The sequence below is a fragment of the Styela clava genome, chromosome 9 (assembly GCF_964204865.1).
Source record: "Styela clava chromosome 9, kaStyClav1.hap1.2, whole genome shotgun sequence".
Classification (NCBI taxonomy): domain Eukaryota; kingdom Metazoa; phylum Chordata; class Ascidiacea; order Stolidobranchia; family Styelidae; genus Styela; species Styela clava.
The window spans coordinates 11219752-11247391 of NC_135258.1; the positions used below are offsets into that span (position 1 = coordinate 11219752).

At 35.7% G+C, this 27640-nt stretch overlaps 1 protein-coding gene across 2 annotated transcripts in view; it reads right to left on the bottom strand.

The window, feature by feature from the left end:
* Positions 1-27640, bottom strand: part of LOC120339295 (apolipoprotein(a)-like) — a 32105-nt gene that overhangs the window by 3098 nt on the left and 1367 nt on the right. Inside the window, exons 4-29 of one of the 2 annotated variants that reach the window (XM_039407385.2) lie at positions 27064-27226; positions 26410-26603; positions 25735-26021; positions 23211-23398; positions 22710-22877; positions 21541-21641; positions 20500-20727; positions 19556-19709; positions 18696-18817; positions 18549-18615; positions 18091-18174; positions 17170-17379; positions 16599-16788; positions 15575-15693; positions 14850-15002; positions 12150-12307; positions 11354-11562; positions 7114-7376; positions 6550-6703; positions 5789-5832; positions 5117-5281; positions 4306-4506; positions 3343-3556; positions 1660-1853; positions 1092-1313; positions 385-507 (exon numbers count right to left, since the gene is read on the bottom strand). In XM_039407385.2, the coding sequence (XP_039263319.2) occupies positions 385-507; positions 1092-1313; positions 1660-1853; positions 3343-3556; positions 4306-4506; positions 5117-5281; positions 5789-5832; positions 6550-6703; positions 7114-7376; positions 11354-11562; positions 12150-12307; positions 14850-15002; positions 15575-15693; positions 16599-16788; positions 17170-17379; positions 18091-18174; positions 18549-18615; positions 18696-18817; positions 19556-19709; positions 20500-20727; positions 21541-21641; positions 22710-22877; positions 23211-23398; positions 25735-26021; positions 26410-26603; positions 27064-27226 (4375 nt within the window). Of the gene's footprint in view, positions 1-384; positions 508-1091; positions 1314-1659; positions 1854-3342; positions 3557-4305; positions 4507-5116; positions 5282-5788; positions 5833-6549; positions 6704-7113; positions 7377-11353; positions 11563-12149; positions 12308-14849; positions 15003-15574; positions 15694-16598; positions 16789-17169; positions 17380-18090; positions 18175-18548; positions 18616-18695; positions 18818-19555; positions 19710-20499; positions 20728-21540; positions 21642-22709; positions 22878-23210; positions 23399-25734; positions 26022-26409; positions 26604-27063; positions 27227-27640 lie in introns of those variants that run through there. The other variant, XM_078115823.1, reaches the window with a different exon arrangement.

Genomic DNA, 27640 nt, shown 5'->3' on the forward strand with positions numbered 1-27640 from the left:
GCTTCAGATTCATGAACTCGATGGTGGAGAATCCGTCAGTCTTCTCGCACATAATTATCCCTGTGGCATTCGAGCCTGCGGAACCATGCAGGGTAATAAGAGATGGAATGGTAAGCATATCCCTAATGCTTAGCATAATGTGTCAACCGCCAAACCATTAAAAAATTATATCCGCCTTATCCGAACTTTCTTGATGAACACCATAATAATTTTCGAAAGCAGTTTAATACCAATGGAAAGTTGAGTTTAACATGAGGAACAAAGCATTTTCGAAATTATAAAGTGTAATATCTGAGGTGTAACTATGCCTAATGGGAACTGAACTTTGCTATGTCCATTAAATTTAGTATTGGCTAATGAGTCGAAATTAACAATCTAACTAACCTTTCGCACTTTGACCATGCCGTCCATGTTGCCCACTTTGTTGTTTTGCAGGGAGCATCATCACATCTTTCACCGGACATTCGAAAATATTCACCTTTACATGGTTCCAAGATGCAAAATCTCCTGTCAATCATTTAAAATAAAATATCTTTGAAAAATGAAGATGTCCATGTTTAAATAAATGGATACGAAGATAAATAGATTGTGATACAATCACACTTTTACTCGGAGACAGCTAATTTAGGGAGACTGCATGGTATCTAAGATAATTTTAAAAAAATTGGGCATTAGTAGCCTGGTTGACACTTCTATGTTTAACAATTTACAGACTATAAGTTGATTTGGATTTAATTTTCAGTTGAATGATAATATACAAATACTTGCAGTTCATGAGACATTTAGACGTATTCAGTAGCGATATATACCAACAACCCGCCAGTACGTACACTGCAGTTACATACAGAATCCTAACCTAAAACATTCCCATATACCATCCAATCTGTGGTTCAAAAATTACTATGGGCAATTGGCCCTGTACTTATTACATGGGATTAACAACTATTCAGCAAAAACAATTGATTAATAATCACACTTTTGAAATAACAGAACAGTTTCTAGTTATTGTCTTATCCCAATCAATCTTAGAATAAAATGAGAAGACTATCTCTCTCAATACAGAAATTGAATCTGCAAATATTCTTACTAACCGTAGGAGTACATAACAATCTGCAGTGCATGATTTGTCCGCTCCCGCCCAGGCCACCCAAGTACCAATATAAGAATCATCGCAGTAGCCAAATTCATCTTCAACAGCAGGACTTTCACCGAGATTAATATTACCAACAGTGGCACACCACTTACCGGAAGATCCAGGATTACTTGGTTTCTTAGGTGGAGGTTCAGATGTACAGCTCTGGTACTGTTTTTGTCTGTTGAGAACATATGTAGATATTGTTTTCTGCGAATGTTACTACAAATAAAAGTCTTGACAATCACCAAAAGCGGGTAGCGTAGTTTTTGGTTAAGATACATCGACTTATTGATGTGAGAAGTCACATATGCAAACATCTACTGTAACGGTTACCTGGTTAGCTGTTATCATATCTGACACTGGCTGGTGACCGCACTCAAGTTTTTATTTCGATAAGATCAACCTGTCTTATCAACTGTCTTCTTCTCTGGTATGACAAGAAAATCCTATCTACATTACTTAAACTTGACGTATGGCAAATTTTTCCCATTTTGTGTATCGGACTTACTTGGAAGGAAACTCACTTATAAATAAATGGAAATATACATGGCATGATAGCATATCCAAATTCCATGTATCTACTCTGTAATCTCACCAACACAGAACTAACAGATCGACTCGAAGATCGATCCGGACACACAGGAACATTACAAAGTTCGTATCTATGGTTGTGATTGATGCAGAATGGTCTAGGAGCCTTTCCACCAGGATTACGACACTAAAATAATTACATTATTAGTTACGAACACTTAGTAATTTGTCAAGTTAGATTTATGAGTTTATTCTGAAGGGGAAACAATGAGAAAATTTATAAAATAGGAGAAAAAATGACAATTTTTTGATGTGTCTTTTAGCTTTAAAACAGGACTTCTCAAACTTGACCCTCGTCTTCTAGAGGGCCATAAAGTGGTTCTCTCAGGGCCATGAAAAAGGCCTACATCCTATGTGTCATTCGCAATGTCTGCATTAATTTAATTTATTCAATTCTTTGACTGTAATGCAATATTTTTGTATTATACAATGTTAAAATAGTTGCGCAAAACTGATGTAAAATTTTAACTGCTGTTAATTTTGCGTTTCTTTTTAACACCCTCTATAATGTAGCAATCACAACTGATGGAATCATATTCAAAGCAAAATAAGGTATTTCTAAAGAATAATGCTCAGGGCAACGGATCATGAAATTTAATAACAAACATTGCTTTAACAACAACAATATAAATCTTTCAATCAGTGAAGCGAAGATTCTCAAAAAAAGATCCAACCATTATTAGTCAGCCCATCACACCCAAATATATGGAATACGCATGTAACCACATCTCTGATTACCCGCAGGTTTCGCTGTTTTGAATCAATGGGGATAATCAGAGGATTACTTGACTCCTCACCGACATAGGATGGTTCACATAAACGCTGGTTGGTCACAGCTTCCCCCTCCACCAAGTCCATGCATCTGAAACAAATTTTTAGCTAACTTATCACATACCCGATATGGACTGGCAACCAGACAAGAGCTCAAATTTTGTCAAAAATTACATATTCCACACAGATCTATGGATTCAGAGTTTGGTATGTTTCTGCTGAAGCTGAATTTCCAAACTTTTCAAAGACAAAATTTTGAATTCCTCAGAACCATGGCCGCTATGGCCAAACCACGGCGACTGACGTTTAAGCTGCCACAAATCAATGCCGAGAGATGGGTACCACGGCAGCAAATTGAAAACCAATGGCGTGTAAAATTTTGTCGCCACAAAATGAGGCATGTTGGCTGTAATGGCAGGGCTGCCCTGATGTGACAAATTTTGGGTAGGTTGAAACATTTTCCTTACGGCTACAGTTTTGATGGATTTGGGGTTAGGTTTCAGGTTTAAGTAGATATAATTCCGCATGATAAACTAAAATCTGGTACATGACTTTGTGAATATAACAGTAATAGCACCATAAAACCATGGCAAGAGACGCCGCGTTTGTTCGTGGGAGAAGCTGCCATGAAATGGTAAGAAATGCGCCTCTTGAGTAGAGAGTCATAGTCAAATTTTCCTCAACCAGGAGTCGGGAGTCAGAATCAAATTTTCTCTAACTCATCAGCCAGAGTTCAATATATTCCTTCAATATCAGAGCAGCTAAAGTTCAGATGAGAGTTAATTACAGCTTCCCAAGATATGGCAAATTTGAAAAAATGTATACAAACAACATTATCTACCTACCCATGGTTGTGAATAGTCTAAAGTAAGGTTCAGTTGCCTTTTTCTGTCGTTATCAGGCCAATTCTTACAAGGAAGTCCCTTCACAGTGGTGCGATGATTCCCATTATATGAACGTCCACCATCTGACATATCATAACAATCCTTTGCTGGGTCACATGCATGAGCATTACATCTACCTGACATTTTATATGGAGCACCATTGCATGGTGGATATCTAAAACGCCGTTGAGAAGCAAAAATGTATTTAAGGGAATAAAAAGCTAAAATTATTTAAATAAATGAAATGATATGCCCATGATTCAATCTTTTTAAAATCAAGTAAATTGATTTTCTTGATAATAGAAAAGAGTCATTTCATTTTTATCCAGCTAATAAGAGCCCAGAATCTTCGCTAATATTTGAAGCATACACTGCAACAATTCGTTAACATCCATGCAAACTTGCAGACCTATAGCCGGTTAAACCGTTTACCGAAACAGCTCATTCTGAGAACCGCATGTCTCGTCGGCATGCTTCAGCATGTGGCAATACTTTAAAACAAATTCACTAAAACTTCCATGGTCTTCTCAGTTTATAAATTATCAAGATGGAAGACAGCTTGTTGGTAAAAGTATATCTTGGTGGAAAGTAGTGTTCTTAGAATATAAATTTATGAAATAGTTATTGCAAACATTCCATAACTTATGACAAAATTTGAATTTCCCAATGATCGTGAATTTCTTCGCTGCCGCCATAGAAACAAGACATCAATTGAACTTTTATTAGGATGACTAGAGTGACAAGATAACCCACATGAAAATGTTCATCCAGATCAATGTGTGTTTGCTCAAGTAGAGATACAATATAGGCTCGATGACCTGGTGGTAAAGAGTCAAATCTTCTCTTTAAAAATAAATATGCAAAATCTCAATCTACGTTTCCAAATTTCAGTATTTTAATGATAAGAGAAAAATGACCAACGACCTGCAATATCTTGTATAAACGTTTTCTCCTCCCGCACACGGTTTTGAGCATTTCGGATTTTCAGACCATGACGACCATGTATCTTCATAAGCACTGAAGCATTGTCCCATGATAGTTTCACTAGACTCGTGACTAAGAATACACCATAAACCTTTTTTGCCGCTGAGTTTTATACAAGAGTGGTGAAGTCCATCTTGATACCTGGAAAGGCCATAAAGTACAGAAATCTTTGTATTACATGGCTAGGTGGTCGATGTCCTAGCTGTCAAAGTGTTGGACTTAACCCATGTCCCTCCTTTCTCAGTGTGTGATGAATTGGGTAGGCCAAGCCGAACCGGAAAGATTATAATTCTTCTAAATAAATCTAGCTTCTCACATATCGTTAGATATCAGTGGCTGCTTGTAATAAGCCTTGTTCAGAGCGAAAGGTAAGGAAATGTTTAGCCCGTTGGAAAGATTTATTTGCTTTGCTCTTCTTAAAAATACAGTGCTCCCGAAGTATGTAAAAACAAAATGGCGGACACCAGAACGTAGTATGTGTACCAGGTAGGATTAGGTAGGATTCCCGAACTCATAATAGAACTAAAATAAGGAAAATTGGAATAAAATCATGCCCTAACCCTAACCTGGTACAAATACTACGTTCCGGTGTCCGCCATCTTGGTTCACATACTTTGGGAGTACCAAAAATACTACCTTCTTATGCATCAGAGGGTGTTTGTGCAGAATCTTGCTCAAGTAGAGATGTGAGAACCACCTCAATAAACACTCCACTTTTTACAACTTTAAAAAATATAATTTGCAGGCTTACTCGAAAGGAAACTTGCAGAACAATAGCAAAGAACGTTCAACATTAGCTGCTTTGACTTCTTTATCAGATCCTGCTTTATAACAATGCTTGATTCCGCATGCAACTTTTTTTCTCGTACTTTTTTCAATACACCAAGGATAATTAAAGTTATTTGGATCTGTGTTTCTGAAATAAATTAGTTAGAAGAGAGTATGGTGATATCGAATTGATAATACCGGTAATAGAATGTGATTATATTCTACGAGTAATATAACAAAATTGAAGAATTGTATGATGGGTACCAGCTTAGGATAAGATTATCCCGGGGGATGGGAAAAACCAATAAGATGGTTCGATCACATGGGGTACCATGGCCTCACGTTCGGTTACCAGTCCGTGTTGAGTATGGGATTAGTTAGCTAGCTATTTATCTCATGTGCATTGACATAATGGTGGAGGAAGCCGAAGTGGCCAGCTGTTACGTGAACCACCAGAGGCGAGGAGTCCAGCAATTCTCTTACACATAAATGTTTTCCACAAGATAACTGGATATAGGAATCAGAAGGCTTGGGATTACTGGGTCTAGTGTATACAAATACATAACAGCAGGAATCAGACAGCAAAGAAAAATATACAGTAAGTAACATTGAATTTTGTTTCATAAATCTTCTGGTTATGAATATAATTACTTGCCTGCATTGATTTGTGTATTTTGTTCCAACCTTGCGAGCAGCACACTAAGAAAAGACATTAAATTTTGTGAGGCAATAAAAATAATGACATGAACACTTGAATATTTAGGTTAATGGCATATTCAGTCCTATGATATGATTCATTAATCTCCTGAATTAGATCTGCAGTCAAAGAGTAGTAACAAATTCAACAAAATCTTTGGTCTAGACCAGATGTGCGCAACACTTTTAGTATGTGGGCCATTCAAGCAACTTCAGACATCTAGACACAAAATATGCGAAATGCAGCTACAGCTTCGTCTTGTAGTAATAAAGCCAGCGGAGAAAGATTCAACGCAGCGACATGAGCAAAAAAACATTATGTAATTTTTACCTACGCGAGCACCATTTAAACATAAAAAGTCGGATTTGGATTTGATGATTGAGGAGAAAATTCTGAGTATTGACAAGGGCCACACTAGATGGCTTGGCGGGTTGTGGCCAGCGGGCCATCTGTTGCACACCCTGGATCTGAACAATTTAATTGAAAACGAAAAAATTTTGACATCTAAATTTTTTTTATATCATCGTATAATATACGATAAGATCCAGGTTCACACAACTCATATGCAAATATTTTTCTTGAGTGATTCATACATTCACTCTAAACAAATCCCCAAACAGTATCCATTTATATATAGGAGTATATATCATAGGAAAGATTAAAATTTTTCAGTTCAGCAAAGCTTACACTATTTACTATATTGTCATTAAAACACACACCTCTCCATCATTCCAAGTAACTGCTATATCTCCCTCATAATCATATCCTCCAGTCTCCAAATTATAACATTTCTTACATGGCTGAGTGTTGCACGATCCCATTACTTTCGTGTCAGGTCCAGAACATGGATGAAAACGACATTTTCTCCCGTATCTGAATATGAATTAGGAAACCGGGCATTAGGAAACTATTTGACGCAAAATGAAGGCGAGAGAAATATTGGCAAACCAGTTATGCATGCCCATAGCTTGCCCGACTAATGATTATATATATATATCGGCGGCGATTTACTATTTATGTTGATATATATAATATCGGCAAACATGCAATATTCGGCCGATATATCAGTCGAGCTCTAGTAACCACAGTTTACAATTACAGCATAAGAATACATTGATATGTTGTAAAATGAATGATTCTCTTTTTACTGAAACTGAAGTGTAACTAAATACTTATTTTCCTGCAGATTAAACACTAATACAACACTCATTTCTGCTGCCTGAATATTAAAAATCAACTTTCGCTTATAATAAATGTTTTCTACAAGCAGAAATTCTCGTCACCTGAACTTTCCACCACCACATTTAACAGAGCATGAATCAGGACCATCAACAGCCCATGCTGACCATGTTCCTCGTAATGAAGCTGTGCAATAACCATAAGATGATCCATCATCGAAAGACAAATTAATATCAGAAGAAGTTGTTCCGCAAATAAACGTTTTCTTTTTGTTTTTCTTTTCTATATAAGCTGTACATTCCTCGATATTGCGGCCATCAAATAAAAAAGGGAATATGCACTTATTTTTTTCCTTGGATGGCGGGAACTAAAACAGATGATTAAATTGAGAACTGCTATAATTTACATTCAGTTGCGTCAACAGGAAAGACAGTCATTCCGCTCACAATATGGCACTGATTACCCTGTGAGGATCTGAAGATTTGAATCCCACATCCACAGGTATAATTATGTGCAAGAGGATTACATGACTCCTTGCCGTCAAAAGGAGGTTCACATAACTATTCCGGTCTAACTTCTGATTGACTGAAATTTTGGCTCCCACATTAAGACTGAAATTCAGACTTCAAATGCAGATCTCAACTACAATTAATTGACAACATCAACTTTGGCATATGGAAGCTTTCTTCGATTGTCTGTTGAGAATACCAATTCAACTTTAAGCTTTCCTACTTCCTGTTAGAATACTAGACTTCGATTACTACCATTAAAATTCTTACAAATTAAAAATTTCTACTTCCGCTCAGACAACTGACAAAATAGGAATCCAGCTATGACCACAATATTAATAACAACATGACATACTCCGGCTGTACAGCCCTACTTCATTTCCTATTTGAACCGCTCGAATAAAACTTTGATACAAAACAATGGTATCTACGCTTTCTTTCAACTGTTATCCGAATGATTTTTTTTATAATAAACTTGCCATTCATTTTTTCTGAAAAATTCTATATTGAAAAATAGGATGCATTTTATCATTTGAGGTTGTCAGGAGTCTTACACAGGGCCGTGAAATTAGAGAAAATATACCATCGATTTAGATTCCCAATTGAAAAAAAATGTTGACTCTGATTAAATTGAATTTTAATAACGAAAATTTTTGCGAATTCCAGCGTTCTTTGAAAGACTGTTAAGAACGTTTAGTAAGCTCAAAGTTTTTTGAGTGTATTTTTGAAAATTCTGAATTCTCTTAGTACCATCGAAAATGTAAAGTCCTCACTCCGATTTCAGGGAAATCAGAATTTCGACTCTGACTCTTTAGAGCAGCGTTTCCCAACCTTTTTCGGTCGCGGACTATTTTCTCACCTGCGAAAACCATGGCGGACTCAACATGCATTTATTGCAACCGTACTCTTTGTGAGGAAGTATACTAACACCAAACACAACAGAATATTAACGAATTTAGAAATCGGAAATTCGCCACAATTACACGTTTGTTAGTGTATAAATGACCTTTTCTGTCGCACAATATTTGATCTCTGACAACTACGAGAATTTAAAATGTCTTTCTATTTTAATTTAATTGTGTTCATGGTCACTCGCGGATGCGTCAACTTATGACAAGATGAAAGCATTACATCTTTAAAATTCCACGGCAATCTGCGAACATAATAATGTGAAAATATATTGCCCAATTAGATTTAGTTTGATACATATTTTTTGCGATCTTGCGAATTTGTTATCGCCGTTAGAAAAATTCTACTATTTGCTATAAATTTCCAGAAAGTACAACCTGATTTAGTACTTAATAAAAATATAATTTAAGTATATTAGTGAATCAAACAAAATATCCATCGCCATCGCCTTTCTAATTAATTTAATTGCGATCGTTTGAATCTGCGATTGTGTTGACGAAATAAAAGCAATAGGCTACTACTCATAAAATATCATGACAATCCGTGGACACAAAATGCGTGGTAAAATGCCCGATTATATTTTGTTTTATTCGTATCTTTGTGAATACGACAAATCTTAGCTGTTCGTACAACACTTACGGCGCTCCAGTACTGTACGAACCAATGTAGAGGCAGTAAAGCAAAGAATCCTAAGGAAAAATGCCCTGATACGTATAGTACGGTAGCACCCAAAATTTTGCGATTTGCAATCTCTAAAAACCGTTTTTAATCGGTCGCAGACCATCATAAAGCAAAACTTATGGTTTTCTTCGTTTTATTTTTAGTATTTTGTATTGCCGATTTTCAATTTAGAATATTTAGGTTGACACCATTGACACTTACCAGAAAAAAAAATAATTCCTCGTTGTTCGAGCTCGTGAGAAACACCACTTACCGTAGGTGTCTATCCACGCGTGTGCCGACTCGTGTTTTCGTCGGAAATCGTGTTTTCGTCGGAGTTGTGAAATCCAATCGTTTGATTAAGCGACGCGCAAGTGACATGTCGCGCCACCTGCTGCCATATTTTCGAATAGTAAATTGCTATTCTAATAGTTGAATATTCGAATATATGCCTAGCTCTACTCAGTATCCAGTAATTACTGACTCGATTAGAGTTATGTGAATAAACTTGCTTTTTATGTTTTATATAAATCTAACGTAAATCGTAACTTGGCTGATGGTTAAGTTTCGCAAAAACATTTGCGGCCCGCAGCGAATTTCTGGCTCGTTGCGAACTCATTAAAACGCTCCACGGATTCATTTGAGACCGCGGACTCGGGTTGGGAAACACTGCTTTAGAGTATGAAAATACGACTTCAGCCACAACATGCCAAACTCCAACTCAGTAAGAGCCTTACACAAACTGACAGGAATATGTTTTTGACTCACTTTTTCTCTCATAAGCTAGACTTTGTTAAGCATATTACAAATAATTATTTAATTGTCTAAGAAAAAGATTGTCAAAAACGTATTGTTTAGACCAGGGGTTCCCAAACTTATTTGGCCGCGGGCCAAAATTTCAAGGCGAGGATACTCGCGGGCCAGTAAAGCGGGATGACCAAAAAAGCCCGACGTAAAGGCTGGGGAAATAAGAAAATTTTGAAAAATAGGCACCAAAATAGGCTGCAAGATTGATTTTAGATACACCCAGTATCGAAGTTTGTTATGTAATAAAATTCATAAGTATAATAGTTAGGTGATAGAATACCCGAGGAATAACAAGCACGACTTTCAAAAAGGATTTGTAACTGATAGCGACTAATGGAGTTACTTGCTCATCTGGAGTACGGCTTCGTATAAATGTCTACTCATATCATGGTCAAGTTTATTTTTTCCATCCAGTAAAAATAACAAACGAAATTATGAAAAAAGTAAAATTGACACGCATTTTACTGGGAAGGGAAATCGCTGGGAACTGATTATATCAGGCAGCGACACCCAAGATTTGTTATCTGATTAAATTTGTAGTTGAAGTTTATAAAACACTGTTATCTCTGGTGAGTATGGTTTTTGCAGTTGTACTACCAATATTATCTACTGACACAGAGGTTGAGATTTACCCCCAGAGATAAGAGATGACCCCAGATAGCGATGTTAAACAAAAAAACGTCTCAATGTACATGAATATTAAAAAAAAAACGAATAGCCAACATAATTTACTTGCATTTTTGTAGATCGTGTAATTGGGGTTTGCTCGAAAACTGATGTTCAAAACGTGGCTCCAATTTGTTACATTGTATTTGCAATACCGCACTCTAAGTGATTATCTGTCAGTCTGGACCGTAGTTTAGCAGGAATAGAACAAGAATAGTTAGTTGGCAAAGAAGACAAATCGCTGAAGTTTGATTCTTTTCAATAAAGAAATAAGAACGCTGCCATTTATCCGAAAAACGACTGTTTTCAGTGTCTAGTTTTCGTTTTTGTGACATCTTCAAGCTTCCTTAATATAGGGCTGATACGTGATACCTAAAAGACTGCCGTACGCAATCCTAATACCGGTACGTAAGTTAAGATACCGGTATAATTGAATTGTTACGATATACACGTGCTTAAATTGTGATAATGACGTAACATTTGGCGGCATCTACGACATAAAAGGATGAACACATTTAAATTGTTAAACGTGTTAGTATTTATTCACGGTTATAGTTTCACTAATGTTCGGCGGGCCATTTGAAATCGTCTCGCAGGCCGTAATTGGCCCGCGGTTTGGGAACCCCTGGTTTAGACGAATGCACAGATATCTATACAAATTTGTGTATTGCAAAACTGTTATCTTAATTCCATAAGATATGATGGTTCATCAGCCTTATCTTATCCTGACCATGTTGTATTGTAATATTACAGTAACAGCACCACTGAAACCTAAAAAGCCAAAAATTCTTACTGCTACTATTTCTCCTTCAAATGATGGGCAATGAGGAACGTCACAATATTCCCATCTCACTGATTTATCTGTCGTAAAACACCATGGTCCATATCGTAAATCGGAAGAAGGATTCCTACAGTAATTATGATCAAGTGTTAAGCTTCTATAATCGTGAGTGTATTCATGTCTGTGCGGTGATTGTTTGATCCAGTTCATACAGGTTTTACCTAACAAAAGAAATATGAAAAATGTAAATTGACTGATTTGAATAAAACAATTTTCAACACTTACAATTAAATTTTTGTAAAAGCAGCCTATTTAGCAATGGTTACATAAATTATCGAAGTTTGACTTCATTGAAAGAGTGAGATTCGTCCAAAGCAGGCTTTTTCAAAATGGGCTCTCAAACCCCTAGGGCGGGGTTCCTAAACTTTTTGGATCGTGGACCCCTGTTTGTGAATCTTATTTTTGACGAACCCCATATGAATCATAATGTCTGATCAATTTCTGTACTTACTAACGAAGAAAGATAATGTTTCCTTTGACGAAATAAGACTCATGAAAGTCTGAATTAATACATACTATTGTTGAATACTGGCAGACTACCAGCAATTAGATAAGATTATGATTTATTTGTATATGTTCCAGACTCGTTTCATATCATTGCGGACCCACTGTGCGGACTCCCAGGGCCCTGCCCCAAGGGGGACCACAAAGTGGTTATCTGGGAGTCATGAGCAAAAGTCCTCACGATCATGCTGATTCGCCCCGATGAGCCAAAAAGTCTGACTGAAATATAGTATCAATGACCAACCAGAAATAGTTTTGTAAGCTCTGCCATTGTACAAATGTCCTCTATTCATGAAGCACTCAACATCCTGTCTCAACGTCTTCTTCCATTTGCATGAATGAGTGTTACATTCTCCCTCATACTTTACTCTCTTCCCTTCACAAGGTGGATACAAACAATCCCTTGAAACATATAAAATTAGTTTTTGTGCTGTAATCAGGGATGGCCAATACCGAATAGTTCACTATTTCGAATACATTCGAAATTATTATTTTCGAATATGAAATTTCGAATACTTCGAAAATAAAATCCAGTAATAGAATCTAAGTGTATGAAGGAATTTTCATACAATAAACAATGGAATAACTTCTATCTACAACCTGGCTATATTACCAGGCATTTCATGTTTGCAGATTATTGCGATATAAATTTTATATAACATGAGTTGTGTTAATTAACAGAATTAAAATAATACGACAGGCATTTTAAATAGTGGTATCGGTGATGGATTTGAATGCTTGCGCAACACAAAATCATCCTAGTAAAACGCCCATACTTTTAAATACCAACCATTATCCAAATTATTTGTCAAAAAGCGGGATAAAGTATGAGTTCTTTTTCAGACTTGTGACAATTTTTTCGTGAATACAAAAATACGAATCAAAAAGTAATTATATTCGGGAACTTTACCACATATTTTAAGTTCGCAGATCGCCGTTGTATGTTTGTGTAATAATACTTTTATTATTTCATAAATACGAAAATAGGGTTCAAAAACTATTTATAATCGGGTAGTTTACCACACATTCAATGTCCACAGATCACCGTTGTATTTTGTAAATAAGAAAATAGGAATCAAAAATTAATATCAATCGCGAGTTTGCCTCACAATTTATGTCCACAGAATGCCGTGATATTGTGCCCGAATATAATTAATTTTTGATTCTTATTTTCGTACTCACATAAAAATATGGCGGAAGTCTGAAGCCAGAAAGCGGGTGAAAGTATTTTTCTAATAAATCAACCTGTTTCCCAACTTGTGACAATTTATTGGATATCGTAACAATTACGGCTATGAATACCGTATTTTCCGGCTAGTCTACATGGCAAATAGGACGATGTATATTTTTAGCACTCCAAAAAAGGGGTTTTCCATATAGGCCTCCAAGAAGACGGGTAGAAAAATTGTTCCCTGTTGTTCAGTTATGCTAATATGCGCTAATAATAATGTTTAGAACCAGATCACGTTTGTTTAGTAGAATCATACTCACAGAATTAACTATTTTTAACAATAAAGCGGTAATTTTAAGTCAAAAATCACAATCATTTTGAACAATCTATAATTTTATTGGGTCAGAACAGGACCAGATGTGTTTTTGGTAGAACCATACTCACGGAATTATCTATTCCCAACAATGAAGCGGTAAATTTAAATTATAAAGCGGCAATCATTTTGGACAACCTATCAACCCGAATGTTGAAATAATTTTGGAATGTGATAAGTACCACGCGGTACGTCCACGGGTTATTTCACAGCTGTGTCTCATGTCCCTGTCGTTTTCTGCTGAATCGGCAAAACCAAAGGGTCATAAATCTTTTACTTTATCTCGGTGGCCGTGTTTTCTCTTTTAAGTAACGATAACCGGCCTACGATTAAACATCATGATTGGCAGACCCATAAGAACCAAATATAAGGTTAACACAAATTATGCTTGAGAAGACTAATGCGAAAAATAAGCAGGCCACATAGAAATAAAATAAACATACTTTCTCAATAAGGCGCCCCTCCCCCCAAAAAATCAAGCCAAAATTGGGTCTAGAAAAGCGACTTATTAGCCGGGAAATACGGTGATTGTCGATTTTTCGACTAATGGAAATGATTTTGTGAATTAAAAGACGAATGTCGGCAATGTCCACCAACGCAAACGTGCAAATGTGTCGCAACACTATGCGACGTACATTCGCGCTGAATATAAACAATCAAAATGCCGATTCTATTTCATCGTCATTACAATACGTGAGAAAGCGTAAAAAGTCGTTTGAAGATTCCGGTAAAACGAAACACCGTGTTTACGGCGAAAAGTGACTACTATTCGTAATTATTCGGAAATGAGCCGAAAAGGTATTCGAATACTTTGATATTCGAATAATTTCGAATATTCGATTCGTTTTGGACAACCCTGGCTGTAATAATGAAAAATTGATTATTATTGCGTAATTTAAATTAGCGATATGTCCAGATTACAATAGATCAATTTGAAGTTCATATCATATCAGTTCATTTTGATTTATCATAAATCATCACTTTCCTGAAAAAAATATATAAATTATGATTAAATAAATTTTGAATGAAGGATATTAAATTTCATTTGTACTAAATAACAGGAATGTATTTAATAAACACATTCGAATAATGGTAAATACTTGATTTTTAGAAACATTTAGGATTATTTCATATGAAATTTCTCATTGAGTATTCAATAATCAAGACAAAGTAGAATTCACTTAAAGCAGGTGCTAGTAGGTGAATGACCTCAAATAATGCTTTGAAAAAATTAATTGATCATTAATGTGCTTAAACTTGCCTCAACTAAGAATATTAAAAAACTTGATTTAAAAAATTGAGATTTTGAAGAAAACTAAAACTCTAGATAATAGAATATGAACATCTTTTGGTTTATATAACGAAAAAAAATGCGATTGAAGAATCATCATCAGACTTACCTTAAATATATAATTCCCCCTCCACCACATGTTTCGTTACACATTTTGGTATTTCTCCAATGAGACCAGCTTCCTTTGTATGAAGGAGGACATAAGGCTAGTTGATCTTGTCTTAGGTTTTGTACATCTTGAATGATCGGACAATAATATTTTCTGTTTGAAATAATGTTAGAAGTTGAATAGCATCACATTTGTAAAACCACCCTACGACGATGAGGAGTCCAGCAATATTCTTGCACATAATTATCCCAAATTAAATTTCGAACATGTGCAGGATAATCAAAAGTTTGGGTGCTCCCGAAGTATGCGAACCAAGATGGCGGACACCGAAACGTAGTATGTGTTCCAGGTTAGGGTTAGGCCATAATTTTATTCCAATATAAAACGTTTGTGTGCTCCCGTAGTATGCGAACCAAGATGGAGGACACCGAAACGTAGTATGTGTACCAGGTTAGGGTTAGGCCATAATTTTATTCCAATTTTTCTTTTTTTAGTTCTATTACGAGTTCGGGGACTAGCCAAGTGACTCCCGAAGTATTTGTACGTGAAATTATGGCCTAATCCTAACCTGGTACATATACTACATTCTGGTGTCCGCCATCTTGGTTCGCATACTACTGGAGTACTATAGTTTGATGGAAATCATGTTGCTCAGGTCTGGTACAATACGCCAACCTCTATAGTAAATTCAGCTCTTTTGCTTTCTGAATCAATTTTAAGCTCACCCATTCATTTTTTGACAGTTCCAATATACGTCAGTACCATTTTCATATGGCATATAACATTTTTCACCATTCTGTGCAAAGCCATCTTGTGGAATTGTATAAGGAATTGTTCCGGTTATCTGGAATCGAAAATATTGATGATATGTAAAAATTTTGCTTTGCGAATAATTTCAATTTTGAATAAAAATTTTAAAAATCGAAAAAATACCACTTTCAAGCATTGGTTAAATCGTTAGAGTCAAACTCCTACCTATAATATCAGTCATTACGAACTGTCGCAGCTTCTCACTTAGCATTGGCTGTCTGTGCAGAGCCTTGTTCGGAGCACATTATTAATATGTAACATGAAAATTCTGTTTAAATTAATATTTGGGAGTTAATAAAAATTATATATAATAAATATAGATAAAAAATGAAATAAAGTCATGAACATATTGGCCATCGCCCATCACATTGGTGCCATTTCTGCATGTTTGCAGTTGCAAATCCTTCAAAGGAAAATTTTATGACAAAGAATATTGGAGTTTTAGCGGTGGTCTGGGTGTTTCACGTAACTGTTGGATCGACACTGTACCCCAACTTGTTTAAGTTTGTGAATCTGCATTGACTAACTTTTTAAGTGTTTCTGTGACCTGGAACAGATGTGTAACCTTAAAGGAGTGGTTCCCAAGGTTGATTAATCAGGGACCAAAATTAGAAGCAGGAGGATATTCACGGGCCAGGAGAGGGGAGTGCCCTCAAGAGCGTGACCTGTATGTAATCCTAATACCGGTACATATACATATAACGATATAATTGAATTGTTGCGAATATACAAGTGCTTAAACTGTGATGATGATGTAACAATGGCGATATCTAGAACGAAAAAGAAGTAAAAAAATAAAGCGTTAAACATTTTCACTTGAGTTCAACGGGCCATATTAAATCACTATGCGTGCTGTAATTGGCCCGCGATGTGGCAATACTGCTTTAAATGCATTTTGTTCTGTCATTAAAATATCTTTTCCACCAAAAGTAGGCTTACACAGTGCTTTGGGTCACAAAATACTTCCAGTGATGGTCTGCCGGAATAACACCATGGAATTGCTTTAAAATCTGGATTTCTGCAAAAGTTGTCTTTCAGATTTTTATTTGTATTCGCAGCCGGAGTGTCTTCCCAATTTGAACACTGCTTTCCAGTATATGTTGTATGGTATGTACCATGATATTCCGATCTTGAAAACAAACAAAATGATTAGTGTTACATCCTGCGCTGCGGAGTCTGTAAAAATTATAATCAATCCCGATTGCGGGGCAAATAAAATTTTGACTTTGACTCCAGATCGAAAAAAAATTAGGAATGATTCCAACTAAAGTTCCGAACAAGAAAATGAAAATTTTGAAGAAAAAAAAACGCTGATCTATGGAAGCTTTTTTAATAGACTGTTAAGTAACACTTGGTAAAATGGTTCATACTTTGGAGAGTCTGATTTTGAGACATGCGGCAATTCCAGGAGCTTGTTATTTAACCTCCTATGAAACAGTCAGAGTTTGATATTCCATGACAGAAAGCGGACATACAGCAAAAGAAATGAAAGAAATATACATGAACATACCCATCTGCTACAAAACAGTCCATACATTCATGTGTATTGCAAGGTGATGATTCAGAAACTTTGGACAATACTTTACATGGAGGATGCAAGCATTGTTTTGTCATAATCCAAAAACCTCCCCCACAGGTTTTCGAACATTTCGATTTGATCCATTGTCCAGATGTTCCTTCTGTTTGTTTGGGGCAAATTCCATAATACCTGGACTTCAATCTTAAAAGAAATCAGAAGTTGAACTAAAAAAGGATCAATTGTAGTAGGTTTGTGGCTTGATTGCTTTCAACACCAATACATCTGAAACACAAGTTAGATTCTGTTTGAATGAATAAATGAAACCCTATACTGTTTGTATAACTGCATACTATTAGTTCTCAGGGTATCAAAAACAAAACAAGATTCACATCTAGGAATTCTAGATTCTCTTTTTTTAACTTTAACTATTGCCATTTTTCAAGATAAAAATATAATTCAGATAGCATATTTTAACAAGAATGGTTAATCTTTTGGAAATATGCAGTGTCAGTTATCTCATAGGATAGAATTTACTTATTTATCCTGGGGGAGAAGAAAGCTGATAAGAGGGTTCAATCATATGGAGAACCACGGCCTCTCGTCCGGTTACCAGTCCAGGGTGGGTATGGGATTAGTTAGCCAGTTATTTGTTTTCGGAAGCATGGACTTGATGGTGGAGGGAGCCGTAACTGGCCAGCGATTACGTGAACCATCCTACGGCGGCGAGGAGTCCAGCAAGCCTCTCGCACATGATCATCCCCGCATTGGATTTGAACCTGCGACCCCACGAAGGGTAATCAGAGATGCGGTGGCGAGCGTATTCCTAACGCTTAGCGCGGTGCGCGACACCGAAAATATCAAATACCGGTATGTTTCAACTAAATTCACTGATTAATCATAATACCTACTTACCCTTCTAAAACAGAGTTAGGAACAGATCCTATATTTTCTATGGCACAATAGGTGATGGATTCTCCTATTCCATCCACTTTTTCCCTTTATGAAATATAAAATAACAAAAAATCGAACAAAAAACAGTTTGAATAAAAACAGTTTTAACGAAGTCTTGTTCTTTCCTATAAGAAAACTTGTTTTATTGATTTCAATTTCCATAAAAAAAAATCAAATCATTCTTATCAAATGCAAATCTTTGACCCAGAATAAAAACACAACCTATTATATATGCTATGCATAAGCATTCACTACATGTTGTCCACAGATTATATTTCGGGAACACTGCATATATATTTCCAATTCTAAATCCCTGAACCGAACAAGATGCCATAGTTAATCATGTACCTATGTTGTATTGACAGATTTCCCCTCTATTATTATAAATAAGAAATCTCTTTCCAATTCCTAGTAATTACCTTCGGCAAGATTCAAATTCTGCTCTTCTTTTAGGAGCTGGAAAAGGGAAAATGCATGACTTTGGACCTGCAGAAATAAAAATCCTAATCAATATAAAAAAAAGATTCTTATTCCAGGAAAACCAAAGTTTACAAAACAAAATAAACCTGGAAATTTTTGTGAATGTCTTTCAGTTGGTAGAATTACTGGCATCCCAAATATTTCATTGATGTTTAGCGGACATTTCACAACGTCACAATATTCCCATTTAAGAGAAATTGATCCTAACCTGAATACATAAAAATACTATAAACAAGAACACAATGCACAAATAAAATTATATACATAAAATTGATATCATTATCAGTGTAACAGTATCATACCAACTGAAGAAATACATTTGCTAGTTGTTGAGAAAGCAGCCTATCAAAATTGATGACAGAAAATTCAAGCAGTAGCATATGTTGCATAGCAACTTGAGATGCGAATGTTTTGGCTTTTTGTGCGACTGAAGGCTCACATAGCCTATTACATATATATACAGAAAAAAACATGGCTTCTCAAGGGGGCCGCAGTTGAAGGGGAGCCACCATGCTAAAAAGCAAAACTGATTTTACTTTTTTCTTTACAAGAAAACTCCGCGTTTTTTCAAATTTCATTGCTTGACAAGGTTTATTTTTACAGGGTGTTTTCCCTTTTTTGTGCATTAATTGTTTGAACATATGTCGGGAGAAGTCATCGCAGGACATTTCCTGTGGTGAATTTTACTAGCACCATTTGAACAAAGTGGGATTTGGAATCTACCAAAATAACACTATGAATACTGCTGTAATGCCAAACGATGAGTGCTAAAAGCCTCTATAAAATCACTGGGAATCACTGATAACAGCATGACTGTAAAGAATCATAACATCAGATTCAGACAATCAATTCCTGTCTCCTATTAAGGCAGCTAAACTCCAATTCAACATCCCTAGCTTACGGATTAGCTCAGAACAAATGAAATCATTAGAAAAAAAATTCAAACTTTGATCCTGTGTAACACCACGGTGCAGCACGTAAATCAGGTGTAGGATTTCTGCAATAATTCTTCTCCAAAGCTGGTGTTCCCATTGGTATTAAATTTGGTAACATCTTGTGTTTAACAGGACTCTGTGATGACCAGTGTTGGCATTTCTCGCCTATTCAAATAAAAAATATTTTCATGTAATAAGAAGATATCCGACATAGTTCATTATAATAAAAAAAAAAATTGAAAATGGAATAGGATTTCTCTATTCATTCCAAGGAAGAAGTCCATAATAAAGGAGGCGACGGCAGTTAAAGTGTTAGACATTACTGCGTTGGCATCTTAGTTTACACAATTCCTCTATACCCATCACCTCTCACTGTGTGTAAAAATTTGGTACACAAAAGCCGGACCTCCAAAAGTATGCACACCAAGATGGCGCACAACCTGAACTCAGGTTGTGTACCAGGTTACGGTTCATGTTGTGCGACATATTGGTGCGCATACTTCAGGAGTACCCAAACCCAAACGAAAAGTACCTCTTTTAATATCAATGCATCATCTGCTTGCATATGCAGGGTCTTGTTTATAGTGAAAGTCGTGAACAAGTGCCATATAACGATGGATCACATAATTATCCACAAAGTATTGGTGGAACCTGTGAACCCACCCAGCGTAATCAGCAGTGCGTATGCAAGTGTATTTTTCCCATACAGAACAACTATATTGGCAAAGCTAGATTATGCTCTCAAGCAGAGTTTCTAAAACTGGGCCCTCAGCCCCCTTAAAGATCCATAGAATGGTTTTCTGGGTCTAGCTAGGGGACTCCGTCCTCTTGCACATCACTAACCCCACATAGGAATTGAACCCACACAGGGTAATGGCAAGCGTATTCCTAATGCTTAGCATGATGCGCCACACTGTCTAGAATCTAGATACATAGTGCTTCATATAAATATCACCTGTGATTGTTTTCATTTGTTTTCCTGAATACATTAAACCAACACCAATGAAGCAATCATCAAAACCAGGGAAAGACCAGGTACATGGTAATGTGTTACATAGATCAGATTCTTGTCTGATTGAATGTCCTTCACATGGTGGATTCAAGCATATTCTATAACTGATAACATTTCCACCACCACATTTCTTTGTGCATTCACTATTTGTTCGCCATTCACTCCATTTCCCTGAAATATAAATGTAAGTGAATCTTAATTAGATTCAAGAACATTGTATGTTGCTGCTCGATAATCCCAAATTCTCTTCTCCAGTAAAACCGTGTTTTCTATTTTTTCTAGTAATTTTTTCGTTTGTGATTTTATTCACCCATTGGAAAAAATAAACTTGACTATGACAACAAACTTGACTATTCCAAATTGAAGTTTTTGAGAAATCAGACCATCTGGATTAATGTTTAATACATTTGTCATGAATTAACGGGAAAATAATGTTTCTATATTATGTAAAATTGAATATTATTTATACTGGCAGTCTCAGTTATGTCTCTCACTCACGCAGTCAATTTGAGAATGTATTGAAAAGCATGTATCTACTAACACACAATTCGACACTATAGTGCTTTATGATCCGAGTAGCTCATTGCACTTAGTTGCCATAACTACGCTTAGAGATCAATCTCTTATATTTTTGAGTGAGTGCATGTGACCTTGATTTGTCCAAATTTCGCCTAAATTGAATATAAATATTCCAAATAACGAGGGCCATATGCATTATCATAAAATTAAATAACAATAGAAACCCTAATGACACATTTTACAAAATCATCAAATCATTTTTGTTTGGCATCTGGTTCAGATCTCCCATCAGGAGCACAACATTTTCAACTTTTGTAGTCTACACAGGAATACCTGTGCTGCTGCTTGCTACATATAACTTTTTAACAAAGCTCCACCCATTTTCTTTTATTTTAAAGTAATTGGCTAAAATATATTCATTTCTATACAAACAATTGGACAAAGCATGAGAGAAATAATTAAAACCTTTTAAATAACTAGGACAATATGCATAATCATCTCCAGATGAATTGGTGGTTCTGCACCACTCTCTTCCTGTTGGTGTTGATGGAATGCATCTGTCAAAACTGAAAAATATGCAATGTCAATTAATTTGTTTTTCGTGCAGCCACGGTCTCCTAGTGGTTGAAGTGTTGGACTTAACTATGATGGGATCGAACGTTAACGTCCCGGGTGCAAATCTCACGCCTACTACCTCACCCAGGATGTAATAAACCGGGCGGGCAATGCCGAATCGAAAAGATACCAGCCCTTCTAAACTTTAGTTGCTCTGCGGTGTGGCGCATCAGCGTGGGTACTTAGCATGGGTTCGCAGGTTTGAATCCGAGGGGAATAATAATGTGCGAGAAGATTGCTGCACTCCTCGCCGCAGTAGGGCGGTTATCGTAGCCCAGGGGTGGGCAACTTTTCTAGTCAGCGGGCGGGCCAGATGTGGGAAAATGAAGTCCTCGACGGGCGGATTATTACAAAAATACTTCGATATCCAATCTTTGTTAAATGCTCGACACTCTCTGTCAACTTTACGTTTTTTGGGATATTCCATGGTTAATAAAACTTAATATAAAATCTAATTTCTAAAATCTATTTATATTTAGGATATAAATATAACTGATAACAGTAGTGGGGAATGTTTACAACGCTCTCTGCTTTGATCTCATATTGTTTGTGTGCTAACGCAATTGTTTGTTCATTAAGGCAATTTTTTATTTCACCAGCTCGCACCGACAGTGCGGTGAGAGTAAAGCGATCGGTAACTTTCAAAAATGATGCGTCAGGCCACATTGCAGAGTGTGGTTGGATACAGTCAGCGGGCCGGTCAAAATCTCGTTGCGGGCCGTATTTCCCCCCCCTGACGTAGCCACTGGTTGGTTTCGAATTCATCAGCCATCAAGTCCATGCATCTGAAAGAAATAACTGGCTAACAAACCCCATACCTGGCCGACATGAACATGTAACCAGACGAAAGGCTGTAGTTCGCCATATGATTAAGCTTCTTTATATGGTTTCTCTACCCCAGGATAGATATGTAAATCCAATCCTACCTAGCTTATGCAGAGCCTTGTTCAGACCGGAAGAGGCATAAATATATCACATAAAAAAAAATTCGCTGATAAGTATGAAATTCACTCCATTACATTTGATTATTCCCAAAGGGAAATGGAAAATGACAGGCAGCTCCAATGTCATATTTTTTTGGATCATCATATGGATGAGCAGGAACAGTGTATGAAATTCCAGGTAATGAGAAGTCGAATCCACATTGTGGAATGTCACAATACATCCAAGCTTTTGATGAAGTGCCTCTAAAAAATAAATGAAAATTAGATATAAAAATATAGATATATTTGAATTAATTTAATAGTACAAAAACCATCAAAAATATTTTATAGTCGCAATCACAAGACTACACTACTGCACGAATTTTTCACATACAGGGAAAATTACACGTATAATTCGCCACCAAGAATTTTTTTTTGATTCAGTGTAAATATTTGTCTACGTTTCAACCGCCATGCCATCACAATGGCAAAAACCTTGACAAAAAGGGAATTCTATTTTTATTATGCCACATCTTTAGTCTTACATTCTAGCTAAGTTTCCTGAACATTGTTTAACTACTTAAGAAATATTCTTACTGAAATTTGTCACCATCTAATATATAGCAGTATGGTTGTACTCGATTTTTCAATGGTTTTCTGCAGTAATTTTCAACTAAATTTGGATTTCTCAACGGATCTTCCTCAGGTATATTTGAAGCAACTGCCCATTGTTTACAAACACTTCCATCATTTGCTGTATCTTTATGTCCTTGGTATGCACCTTTCTAAAGTATTTATATATATATATATATATATTAAAAGGTAGGCCTATAGCAGTGGTCGACAGTGGTAGTTTGAATCATGAGCAGTCGAGTATTTTTTAGTGGGAATTCAATAAGTTTATGGCAGTGAAACACAAATAAGTTCTAAAATCCGATATTACATATAAATTTTTTGCCAAATGGTTTTTGTTTATATATAAAACGATCATACAATTACATTATTTTCAACTAAACATATAAATAGTCCCCTAACAAGTTTATCACATTGTTATATTCAAAATTTTCATCAAACTTCTTTGGCTTTGAAATCTTTTTCATTTTACTATTTGGGCCTCACTTTAACAACTTTGCTGACTACCGGCATGTAGAAAAAAAAAAGCTTGTTCCAATTTTTGAGTATCATGATGATGTTATTAAAAACAAACAAAAAAGTAAAGCCGTTCCACTGAGTTCATCAATGAAGTTATTTTAAAGTCACAGTTATTAACACTTTCTGTGTGTGCTCAATCAAGTATAGACTACGGCAGCGGTTCCTAAACTATGGGTCGCGACCCACTGGTGGGTCGCAAAAGGAATCTTAGCGGGTCTTGAAAAGATGTAGAAAGCGTTGGTTAATTATACTGGTTATTAGGATCGGTGGTGACTCGAATACGTAAATCTTCAAAAAAATAAAAGTAATTAAATTGAATTTAAATTCTAATCTATGAAAGTTTTCTTCTAACGATTTCTCAGAGGAACAAAAATTTGCTACACAAAGAATGACCATGTGGCTTTTTACGCATAGCAGTTTTGTACACTGTACAGCACTTCTAACCATGTTTCCCCGAAATTTAAACAAGATTTAGATTTGTTTTCTTTTGAAGAATAACACTATGTTTTTTTTGGAAGAGGTCTTTTGTGTTCATTTATCAAAAATGAAATTACATTGTAGAAAATCACAAAGATTTTTTACTAAACATCCTACTAAAAACCGACATCCATTGTTTTTATTTGTATTTCCTATACAAAGATCAAGTGACAAATATCATAATTGTGATATCACACAATCTTGAATAGTGGTGTGATCTTCACCTTACCGCAGGCCAATGAACCCTTCCTCTCCCACACATTTCAAATTTATTATAAGGGTAGGGTTTAATTAAAATCATTTTGCGGTCAAATCTACGGGTTGCGAAAATTTTCTTGGGCCACTAGTTTTTTCAACGAAATCTAGTAAATTTCATTGTTTATTTTATATTTGGTATTAAAGTGTTGTTTAATAGTACTCGCACATGTGAGAAGTATCACTGAATATGAACTTAGCATATATATTTGGCTTAGCAAGTTCAGCCAGGCCATAATTTCAAAAACTTGCTGATGGCAAACAAGCGAAATTTTTTCACTATGAAGTAATTTCTGGAATTGTTTTATATCAGTCATTTAATCGTTAAAGCACTACATGCAATTTAGTATTTGAGCGTATCCTTGGGTCACAATCACAAGACTTTATAAATAGATTTTTGAAAAAATTGGATCGCTTGAAAAAAAGGTTGGGGACCACCAAAATAGAGAATACCGGTAGGTATCATAGATATCGCTGGATGAGAACAGAAGGGGGGGGCCTAAGTCACATTTTTGGAAAATCCACTTTTTTCGATATTTTGAGGTTTTGAGCCATGATCTACAAGGTGGTGGTCTTGAAATCCTGAATTTTTTTAAAAATAAAAATTTTAGCTAGACTTAGGACTATAATATTTTGTAGACCACCACCTTGTAGACTGTAGAGCATGGCTCAAAACCCCAAAATATTGAAAAAAGATAGTCCTAAGTTTCAATATGATGAGTATGAACATCAGAAATAAAATTTCCGAAACTTACATCCCTAAAAATTTGTTCAGTGCAACTCAAGTCATCTTGTTTTACCTTGCATCCCATACAAAAAATTTCAGAAGTGGTTGAGAACAGAATGGGCCAAAATCCTTTATGTGTGTAAAAAAGCAGAAAGGAATTGAAGCTGAAGTGCCAAAAACTATTGATTACAAAGATATTCTCATTCACATTAAAATACCCAGAGCTCAGGTTTACTAAGTGTGAATATCTAGAAATTTAAAAATAAAGAAATTCCAAAGTGTTTTTTGCGTTTTTCTCAAAACACAGAATTGTGACTTGAGCTTGTTCTGTTTTCATCCGACGATGATAGGATTTTTCGTTTGAGAAGAAAGGTAATAAGGCACAGTCTCTTGTCCAATTATCAGTCTATATTGAGCGCGGAATCATGAACAGACCAGAGCTTGCAGTTCACAATATGGCTACAAATGCATCAATATAAAATTATATGCAGAAACATTTCGGTAATATACCTTATAATCATAGCAATCAGGGCATGGTTGTGTGTTGCATATTCCACCTTCTTTCGTATCAAATCCTTCACATGGAGAATATCTACATTTTCTAGTCATAACAAGAACACCGGATCCACAACTTTTTGAGCATGATTGAGTGTCATCTGCAGTTGACCAGGTGGACCATGCACCTTGAAATGATTCTGAACATATTCCCCACTTTGAATGTTTGTCGAAATCCTCTGTCAGTGAACACCATTTATAAGCTTCTTCCTTGCTCTGTACACATTCTTCTGTTGCTTCCTCTAAATGGTAAACTCATTTAACCAAACTTCACTGACAGACACAAATGCTATGGGAAGTTAATTTAATTAAGAGCTAATTGCTTGATTCCTTGCATGGCTTTCATAAATTCACCTTTTTATAACAGTGAGCCAAACTAGAAACAGGAAAACATACTACTATACATATAATTTATGAAAAGAGGCCATATTTGCTACAAAATTTGGCGACATATGGATGTACAATTTTGTGACTCACTGAGAATCTATCGTTAAACAAATAAATTACCTAAACCAAATTGTTTGTATGTAGCCGAGTTCGACTATGAGGTGTTCAATTTGAGTGAAATTGGATTGAGAAATGGCAAAGTAAAATTTTGAATATTAAAACCAACGAAAAAGATTGAAATACTTTCGTTGATGAAAGGGAATATGCATTTGCTGAAATATCCCTCGATTCCTTCAACTGGGTAAACATCATCAACAGGAAACATATTCGAATCTATATCATAAGTGAGAACTCTATCACCAGAACAGAGCATAGTATTGCATGGTTCATCTGATACTTTTTCCAAATCCATATCTTCACAAGGCTCATATAAACAACTGCAAAATAATTTTAAAGCATTAGGATAGAAGAAGATAAAATTTGTCAATCAGTCAATAGTTAGAATAAGTTTGAAGCAACTGAGTTCATTAACTCTTTTTGCTAGGTACACAAATATTATTTATCTATAGTAGCATTGGTTCTGAAACTTTCATGATCTATTCGCCTCTTTCAAATACTCTCATGGCGCATGGGTCACCCGATCTTCTGTAAAATACCTACCGTAATTTCGATTTTAACGCATTTCAATCAGGTATTATATGTGTTACTCCTTTATTATGCAAATACTCCAATATTTTTGTTATAATAATTCAATATTCGGAGTTCAGAGCTGAAGTCGAAATATTTTACCTGACTGCAGTCAAACTTTCCTCAATTATCTGTAGTCGGGAAGCAGAGTGGTTAGCTATTAAAAAGAACCACGTCCATTACTATCATTGAAGTTAGTTATGTATTTACCTTCTTGTATAAATGAGGTTGCCTTCCCCACATGGAACATCACATAGAGGTGGTGGTATCCAATCTGACACACTGCCTTGTTTTGATTTTGGACATATTCCCCAATCATCTTGATTTCGATCAAGATTTGATGTCATTGAACAGAAAACAGAATTTGTAATGCCTGAATATTTTTAAAAATATTTTGAATAACTACTATATATAGAATTAGACGTGTGATAGGAATAACAAACAGAGTTTCTGAAAATACATAATTTTTTAGTCTAAAAAAAAGACTCTTGATGCCCCAATTTAAATCCCCTAAAAGTATCAGGGCAATGGAAAACAGTTGCTATGCCCATACGCATACCCAACATTGATTGGTAACCAGACAAGAGCACGATGTTCGCCATGTGATTGAAACCATTTTCCTTTCGTCTAAAAATCCTTTTTGGACGACTCATCTCTTCACTAACACATTTATTAATGTATGATAGCATTTGTAATTTTTCAATTTGAACCCAACAAATCCATGTTTCTGACTACACACAAACATTTCAGATATATCAGGCACAAAATCAGGGACTGAAAGAATACA